We start from the raw sequence: 9926 nt of genomic DNA, 5'->3' as shown, positions 1-9926 counted from the left end.
CACAGCTGGGGCCTGGCAGGATGTGTGTATATGTGTTTGGTTATGCTTGCTTGAGTGTATATACGTATGTATGTATGTATGTATGTATATATGTGTGTGTGTGTGTGTGTGTGTGTGTGTGTGTGTGTGTGTGTGTGTGTGTGTGTGTGTGTGTGTGTGTGTGTGTGTGTGTGTGTGTGTGTGTGTGTGTGCAGCCAGGTCGCTCATGATCCACTTTGACATCCGACATCCATCCAGGTACCCAAAACTGGCCATTAAGGGCAACAGTGAGCGTTGCGGACCGGGGTGGCAGATGGGTGTAAACTGCGAGCTCCAGCTCTGAAGGTTGTATATTCAGTCCCAGTGACAGACACTTGTTTTAAATGTTTTTGTTTTAACCCTTTCCCAAACCTTAACCATTCAGAATGATGGCCTAAACTTAACTGTGGAGTTGTTTTTGTTTTAACCCTAATCCACGAACTTCAGCTCCGAGGGTGTGTTCAAAGCCAAGTATAGGCACTCCTTTGATTAAAAAAAAGATCCTATTCCAAACCTTAACCCTTAACTTAACCATTCAAAATGAATGCCTAAACATGTGACAGCAGGGGTACAACCTGTGGTGTCCAAAACACCTCGAAATTTGACATTTGGAGCAACTTCAAAATGTTTGACGTTTGGAGAAATGTGGACAAACGGCGGAATCTGAAGTCAAATTGGTCAAACTATGAGGTCTTGTGTGTGTGTGTGTGTGTGTGTGTGTGTGTGTGTGTGTGTGTGTGTGTGTGTGTGTGTGTGTGTGTGTGTGTGTGTGTGTGTGTGTGTGTGTGTGTGTACAGCTGGGGCCAGGCTGGACATAAATTTTGGGCCACCATGGATTGCACGAGTTCCTGCTTATCTCGTTTGGACACTGCAGGGGGCAAGGAGAACAGTATTATAGACTATGGTTATCTTGCCAAGGGGTGTTTTTCATGTCTATATGGTCTTGGACTTGCACATACAGTGGGGAGAACAAGTACTTGATAACCTGCAAAATCTGCAGTGTTTCCTACTTACAAAGCATGTAGAGGTCTGTAATATTTTTATCGTAGGTACACTTCAACTGTGAGAGACGGAATCTAAAACAGAAATCCATAAAATCACATTGGATGATTTTTAAGTAATTCATTTGCATTTTATTGCATGACATAAGTATTTGATCACCTACCAACCAGCAAGAATTCCGGCTCTCACAAACCTGTTAGTTTTTTCTTTAAGAAGCCCTCCTGTTCTCCAATCATTACCTGTATTAACTGCACCTGTTTGAACTCGTTACCTGTATAAAAGACACCTGTCCACACACTCAAACAGACTCCAACCTCTCCACAATGACCAAGACCAGAGAGCTGTGTAAGGACATCAGGGATAAAATTGTAGACATGCACAAGGCTGGGATGGGCTACAGGACAATAGGCAAGCAGCTTGGTGAGAAGGCAACAACTGTTGGAAAATGGAAGAAGTTCAAGATGACGGCCAATCACCCTCTGTCTGGGGCTCCATGCAAGATCTCACGTCGTGGGGCATCAATGATCATGAGGAAGGTGAGGGATCAGCCCAGAACTACACGGCAGGACCTGGTCAATGACCTGAAGAGAGCTGGGACCACAGTCTCAAAGAAAACCATTAGTAACACACTACGCCGTCATGGATTAAAATCCTGCAGCGCACGCAAGGTCCCCCTGCTCAAACCAGCGCGTGTCCAGGCCCGTCTGAAGTTTGCCAATGACCATCTGGATGATCCAGAGGAGGATTGGAAGAAGGTCATGTGGTCTGATGAGACAAATAGAGCTTTTTTGTCTAAACTCCACTCACCGTGTTTGGAGGAAGAAGAAGGATGAGTACAACCCCAAGAACACCATCCCAACCGTGAAACATGGAGGTGGAAACATCATTCTTTGGGGATGCTTTTCTGCAAAGGGGACAGGATGACTGCACCGTATTGAGGGGAGGATGGATGGGGCCATGTATCGCGAGATCTTGGCCAACAACCACCTTCCCTCAGTAAGAGCATTGAAGATGGGTCGTGGCTGGGTCTTCCAGCATGACAACGACCCGAAACACACAGCCAAAGCAACTAAGGAGTGGCTCCGTAAGAAGCATCTCAAGGTCCTGGAGTGGCCTAGCCAGTCTCCAGACCTGAACACAATAGAAAATCTTTGGAGGGAGCTGAAAGTCCATATTGCCCAGTGACAGCCCTAAAGCCTGAAGGATCTGGAGAAGGTCTGTATGGAGGAGTGGGCCAAAATCCCTGCTGCAGTGTGAGCAAACCTGGTCAAGAACTACAGGAAACGTATGACCTCTAATTGCAAACAAAGGTTTCCGTACCAAATATTAAGTTCTGCTTTTCTGATGTATCAAATACTTAAGTCATGCAATAAAATGCTAATTAATTACTTAAAAATCATACAATGTGATTTTTCTGGATTTTTGTTTTAGATTCCATCTCTCACAGTTGAAGTGTACCTATGATAAAAAAATTACAGACCTCTACATACTTTAAGTAGGAAAACCTGCAAAATCGGCAGTGTATCAAATACTTGTTCTCCCCACTGTATGTGTGAGCGACCAGGTATTCAACCAGGTTCATCTGCATGGCTCAATACCACCTTAGCCCACTGATCTAAAGGCACTCTGGGAAATAACGTAAGTCTTCAGGTCTCAACCACCTCCGTCCACACTATATTGAGACAGAACAATGTCTACTTTGTTGGCTCTTTCTCACCAGCGTTGACTCTGTAATGATTATAATAAACGTCACATCATCTATATGACCTTGGGATTCAAACAGACTTTCAGCTCTGATTTTATTGTCCTAATGTACTTTAACATAATGTGATTGTTTCAATATCATGAGTCTTGGTCAGACTATTTAAAAAAATAAATTCTACAGTCAATAAAACAGAATTGTGCAGTAAATCAATGTTATTGGACCTTTAACAATATTGTTGTAGAGCAACCTTAGGCTGTCTTGTTTCCATTTATTTGATGACTTTTGTACAATATACTTTACCTTAAACTATGCAGACTGCTGTGATACAGTACTGAATGTTGAAACTGGTTACTTAACAGTGACATCTCGTGTCATAAGGGGAACACATGTAGTGCAACTGGGATTGCATGGTCACGTGATCCATCCCTCCATGCGGATTGGTTCGATTTGCACCATTCTCCAGTCTCCAGATTGGTTTGAGTAAGCTAAATTGTATGAAAAGAAGAAGTACATGTAGCCTTATCAGTCCTTCACTAACTATTCTTTCACACATTTCCATGGAAGAGCAGCACATAAAAGTGAGTCGACAGTTCTACACATTTTAGCTATAAATTGCGAGCTAGATTGAAGTAAACCAGATTGAGTGGCTACGCTAGCTAACCTCATAGTTATGCCAAGGTCCTGTCCTCTATGGTATTTTTTGAAGAACGTTAATGCCTACTGTATTTACTATGAATAATAACTACAACTAATGTACCGAAGAATAGGACGTGATCATCAATTGCAGTCAACGTGTGTGATCTCCACATGTGTCTGATTAGGAGGAAGGGCTGATCAATAACTTGGTAGTTAGTTAGCTAGTTAGGCAACTCAACAACAGTAAGTTACTGTAGCTGTCAGCTAGATGCAGGTGTCATGTCAACATCAGCAGAGTCAACTTCCATCACACATGATTGATCAGTGGAATTTGCCTGATGACTCTTTTATACAGCTACTAACTATCTCTAGTGGCAGTGATGCACAAATAAGTGATACAGAATTGGCTTCCAATAAAAATAGCAACATACTGAATCGTGAATCACAATAGCCTATCCATATTTACAGTGACTGTCTCTCAGAGAAACTACTAGTCACCCTGTATACAGTGGAGGCTGCTGATGGGAGGATGGCTCATAATAATGTCTGGAACGGTGCAAATGGAATGGCATCAAACCATGTGTTTGATGTATTGAATACTATTCCACTGACTTCGCTCCAGTCATTACCACAAGCCCATCCTCCCCAATGAAGGTGCCACCAACCTCCTGTGCTGTATAACATGTTCTCTCCCCAGACCTGAGGTCCTCTGGTGAGGCTGCCGTGGAGTCATCATGGTGGGCTATGACCCAGGGTCTAAGGGCGCTGCTCCAGCCCCAGAAGATGCAGCCCTGTCTGGGTCAGCCGCAGGCATGGTGACCCGAGCCCTGATCAGCCCCCTGGATGTTATCAAGATAAGATTCCAGGTACAGTAAGCATCAGATGGATATTCTTGTGGTGCATGTTTTAGTTGCATGGCCACTTTGGACCCTAATTTACTACACAATTAAATGCAACATAATGTAAGTTGGAACTACAGTGCCTTCAGAAAGTATTCAGACCCCATTACTTATTCCACATTTTGTAACATTATTGCCTTATTCTAAAATGTATTATATAATGGTTTCCCTTAATCCACAAACAATACCCCATAAAGACAAAGCAAAAACAGGTTTTTAGACGTTAGCTAATTTATAAAATACAAAACTGCAATATCACATTTACATAAGTATTCAGACCCTTTACTCAGGGCTTTGTTGAAGGACCCTTGGCAGCGATTATAGCCTTGCGTCTTCTTGGAAATGATGCTACAAGCTTGGCACACCTGTATTTGGGGGAGTTTCTCACTTCTCTGCAGATCCTCTCAAGAGTTGTCAGGTTGGATGGGGAGCGTTGCTGCACAGCTATTTCCAGGTCTCTCCAGATATGTTCGATCGGGTTCAAGTTCAGGCTCTGGCTGGGCCACTCAAGGACATTGAGACTTGTCCCGAAGCCACTCCTGTGTGGTCTTGGCTGTGTGCTTGGGGTCGTTGTCCTTTTGGAAGGTGAACCTTCGCCGCAGTCTGAGGTCCTGAGCGGTCTGGACCAGGTTTTTATCAAGGATCTCTCTGTACTTTGTTACGGTCATCTTTGCCTTGATCCTAACTAGTCTCCCAGTCCCTGCCGCTTAAAAACATCCCCACAGCATGATGCTGCCACCACCATGCTTCACAGTAGGGATGGTGCCAGGTTTCCTCCAGATGTGACGCTTGGCATTCATGCCAAAGAGTTCAATCTTGGTTTCATCAGACCAGAGCATATTGTTTCTCATGGTCTGAGTGTCTTTAGGTGCCTTTTGGCACATTCCAAGCGAGCTTTCATTGTGGCTTCCGTCTGGCCAATCTACTGTAAAAGCCTGATTGGTGGAGTGCTGCAGAGATGGTTGTCCTTCTTGAACGCTCTCTCATCTCCACAGAGGAACTCGAGAGCTTTGTCAGAGTGACCACCGGGTCCAACAAGGTCCTTCTCCCCCTATTGCTCAGTCTGGCTGGGCAGCCAGCTCAAGGAAGAGTCTTGGTGATTTCAAACTTCTTCCATTTAAGAATGATTGAGGCCACTGTGTTATTGAGGACCTTCTATGCTGCAGAAATGTTTTGGTACCCTTCCCCAGATCTGTGCCTCATCACAATCCTGTCTCGGAGCTCTATGGCCAATTCCTTCAACCTCATGGCTTGGTTTTTGCTCTGACATGCACTGTCAACTGTGGGACCTTATATAGACAAGTATGTGCCCTTTCAAGTCATGTCCAATCAATTGAATCTACCACAGGTGGACTCCAAGTTGTAGAAACATCTCAAGGATGATCAATGGAAACAGGAGGCACCTGAGCTCAATTTCAAGTCTCATAGAAAAGGGGTCTGAATACATTCCAAATGCACTGTTTTTGTGGCCAAACCCTAGTGGTTCTGGTAAACATACAACTTGGTTATTTGTGCATGATAACCGCTGCCCAGGCTTTTATGACTCGAACCAAAAAGCTCAGTGTTGTGACACTCACTGAAATCAAGCTTTTTTTGTCCTGAAGAAGTTTGTTTCATTGCTACTAACCATTGTTTGGTTGTGCTGCATTCTTTTGATGTGAGTCACAGCACCACACCCAGACACTCAGACACCACTGGGCATGCCCAGTTTCTCACAACACACTGGTGGCCATGGCAACACACACTGATGATGTGCTCAGCATTTGCTAGGGAATGACTTACAACTGTGTGCATGTGCATATGTGTATTTAGTTCTACACAAGAATGTCTATAGCAGATTGTCCTCTTTCCCCTGTCTGACACTACACACCCCTCCTTGCGTACACAGTTGCAGATAGAGCGCGTATCGTCAAGGCACCCTGAAGGGAAGTACTGGGGTCTGTTCCAGGCATCTCGTTGTATCCTGGCAGAGGAGGGGCTGCCTGCCTTCTGGAAAGGACATGTCCCCGCCCAGCTCCTCTCTGTCTGCTTCGGGGCAGTACAGGTAGGGAACATACACTGGGGCATTTTTCCTGTCAGAATGTCCTGTTGTATGTCACACAGTGTTGTGGTTGAATGAGTTGTTTTCTGACTCAACTCTGTGTCCCTAGCTAGCCTTTGCCCTGTAACGCCTCAATAGCATCTCTCACATGGTAGTGGGTTGATAGATTATAATATATAGTCATGTGCCTCACTTTTTTTTTCTCTCTCTCTTGTTTTTATCCCTGTGATCTCAATTCATGGCTGTGCTGTATAACTTGGAACTGTTGTCTGAATTTTGTGTTTTCATCTGTGCTTTAAGGTTGTGTTTTAAGGCTGTGTTTTCATCCCTCCATAGTTTGCCAGCTTTGAGTTCCTGACTGAGATGACCCACAAGAGCACCGCATATGACAGCCAGACAGCAGGGGTGCACTTTGTGTGTGGCGGTCTGGCCGCCTGCTCTGCCACTGTAGCCTGCCAGCCACTAGACACACTGCGAACACGCTTCGCAGCTCAGGGAGAGCCCAAGGTGAGAGACAAAGAAAAACATACAGTATGAATCTATCAAAAAGCATGAGCTTTATTGTACCATTATCAAAAGCAGTAATAGTCCATTAACTCTGCAACCCATAATTTGCCAAGCACCAAAACGACAACCACACAATTTCAACCAGTAATTTATTATTTATAAACTAAATATACATTTATAGTAAACTAGGTATAATAATTAACTGTCAAACTACTTAACCCCTTAAAAGGATCATTTAGATATTTGTTTCCTTACCTTGAAGGCAGTCTATGGACAAGGAGTGACTGCAATCCACACTTTGTCTTTGTTAAAGTGTTATCATTGAATCTTTGGCTTGTGCTACTGATAGCTATTAGCTAACCACAGGCATCATCTGTAACATAGGTGTATGGCAGCCTGAGACATGCTGTGTCCACCATGTACCGCACTGAGGGGGCCCTGGGGTTCTACCGTGGCCTGGGCCCAACATTGGTGGCAGTGTTCCCCTACGCAGGCCTGCAGTTCTTCTTCTACAAGGTCCTCAAGAACCTCATGGGACCACCGCCCAAGGACAGCAACGTCGGAGGTCAGTGGCCAGTGTAGGGATGGTCATGCCTTTGATAACATGACACTGTTTAAATACACAACACTGTACACATAGCAATGACTGTTAAGGGTATAGGGCCTAGAAACTGGAATATAACCTCGGTTTGGCTAGCAAACAGGAAACTAACTTTGTAACTAGGGCCTGGATAGTGCCCAGTACCACTGACTGAACACAAATACATGACTTTGAAGGATAGTGGCCTAGAAACTACCTGAACATTACTGCTTGTTTCCTTTCTATTGTAGGCAACCTCAGAAGCTTGGTATGTGGAAGCTGTGCTGGAGTCATCAGCAAGACAATCACCTACCCCTTTGACCTCATCAAAAGAGACTGCAGGTGGGAGGGTTTGAAGAAGCCAGAGTCCACTTTGGACAGGTACGGTAGACATCTTATTACATTGTCTCATTCAGTCATGTGCCTGACAGCAGGTCTTATATTAGAGCGAAGATGGCTGTCATACGGGGCATCCATCTATCTACATGACATTGAAGTGTGTTGTCTCTGCTTACTGTGTGCAGGTGCGGAAGTATGGTGGCTTTGTAGACTGTGTGTCCCAGATCGCCAGAGAGGAGGGTCTCCGGGGCTTTCTCAAAGGCCTATCTCCCAGCCTAGTGAAAGCAGCTGTCTCTACGGGCTTCACCTTCTTCTGGTATGAGTTCTTCCTTAATGCCATACAGAACCTGAAGGGCAGCCAGTGAGCAGAGGAACTCTGGGTAGAAGTTGCTTTTAGGCACAGATCTAGGATCATCTCAACTGCTCCAAATTCTAATCTCAACCAATATGGGGAAAATGTGAAAATGGACCATAGAGCAGTGTCTAGGGCCGCATTTCCCTAACTCGGTCCTCGGGACCCCAGGGTGTACACGTTTTGTTTTTTGCCCTAGCACTACACAGCTGATTCAAATGATCAAGGCTTGATGATTAGTTGATGATTTAAATCAGCTGTGTAGTGCTAGGGCAAAAACCAAAACATCCACCCGGGGGCCAGAATCGAGTTTAGGAAACCCTGGCTTAGGGGGAACTGAAGAAGCAGAGGAACTCAAAGCACTGGAAAAGAAAGGAGGGAATGAGAGGGAATGGCAGAATCACGCACATCTACATCGTACATGCCATATCCCCCCTCCCACTGGTGATAGGAGTCAACATTGCTGGGAAGAAGAAAAAAAGCCTCTCCTTACTGCTGTTTACCTATAGTGTATCCTATAAGTTGGGAAAGTCTAGGTGTGGTGCTGCTCTGGACCTTCCACATAAGGAATGATGTCACCTCACCTTACCGTGTGTTTGTTGTCAGTGTCCAAACACCTTGATGTTAGTATGTCTATACTGGAACTCTTTGCTGTTGTTTTTACACTATACTCATGGTTTGTGGTGCACAGTCTATATTGAGGACAGGAAGCCTATTGCTTTTAAAGACTTTTGTAATTGACCAAAAATGGCCATATTTGTAACCGCTATCGTAACAATGTGTTCTGTTTCAACTACCTGCAGAATTGCCTTATTTGATGGGCAGCATAAGGTGGATATAACCATTGTCTTAGATGATGTACTGAGAATATACCTCAGGAAGTGTTCTTCTGTGTTTGACAGCTGCGGAAGGGGGGGGAAATCACTTAAATTCTCCATTTCAATGTTTGTGTGTTAAATTGATAAGCTCAGATGGTTGCTCTTGAAACCGATAGATACCATGGAGCAAAGGGAAAGAGATGCTTGATCTAGGCTAAAATAAATAGTCAGAACCAGGTCAAAGTGACCAGGTGATAACCAGGTCAAAGTTATCACGGAATGCTCTTTAATAGGGACGATTCAATACATTTTAGCTAAAAGTTGTGATGTTAACTAACTGTGTTAGCATAGACTCAGTTATCATGCACTCTAAATGACCATTTCTATATGGTTGGTAATGCTTATTTAATAACAAAAGTACATTTACCATCTATGTTGTTTTCAGTTTGCTTTTCTTTGATGTACTGTACTTTAATTTCAAGTAACCTGTTGTAACAGCTTTTATGGGTCAGCATTGGATTTTTTTTGCTCATTTCTCAAACTGGCGTTTGCTCAGTGCTAAATTATGACTAAAGAAGCATGACGACGGTGTATGTTAGTTTGAAATATATGACCAACTGAATAAGAGCGTCTGCTAAATTATTAAAATGTAAACGTCTAAACACAGCATATCTAACACTGTATTTAAAATTGAATATTTATTCTATGGATGTTTAATGCTGGAAAGATTGCACTTGGTGGGACAATTTCTTGTACTATGTGTAACATTGTGTCGGCTACTGATGTACTGTACAAAGTGGTGGCAGGTGTGTCAGTCTATATTTGGGTTTTTATTTAAAACGCATTGTATCGTACTTACCCATGTTTTGTTATTTTTTAAACTGTTTTTTTTAATAAAGAAAATGCATGCAAATGAACCTGTCATTGGAATGATATAGTCAGAATAGAACAGATTTTAATAATGTGGGTTTCGTCTATGGGTAAACAGTTTATTGAACGTCACTGGACACTTCTCCCTAGGCGTCATTG

General features: G+C 43.6%; 1 protein-coding gene across 1 annotated transcript; it reads left to right on the top strand.

Annotated features, from left to right (window-relative positions):
- Window positions 1–3147: 3147 nt before the first annotated feature.
- On the top strand, window positions 3148–8508 carry LOC124000118 (mitochondrial thiamine pyrophosphate carrier-like). Its single transcript, XM_046306270.1, is given in 8 exon segments — window positions 3148–3303; window positions 4059–4227; window positions 6149–6304; window positions 6638–6808; window positions 7193–7373; window positions 7640–7711; window positions 7714–7769; window positions 7913–8508. Coding segments are annotated over 7 exon segments (948 nt in total). The 5' UTR covers window positions 3148–3303; window positions 4059–4095; the 3' UTR covers window positions 8093–8508.
- The last annotated feature ends 1418 nt before the right edge of the window (window positions 8509–9926 follow it).

This window comes from Oncorhynchus gorbuscha, linkage group LG16 (assembly GCF_021184085.1).
Source record: "Oncorhynchus gorbuscha isolate QuinsamMale2020 ecotype Even-year linkage group LG16, OgorEven_v1.0, whole genome shotgun sequence".
Lineage (NCBI taxonomy): Eukaryota > Metazoa > Chordata > Actinopteri > Salmoniformes > Salmonidae > Oncorhynchus > Oncorhynchus gorbuscha.
The sequence above is the reverse complement of the archived record's forward strand: the minus strand, read 5'-3'. Positions and strand labels throughout refer to the sequence as shown.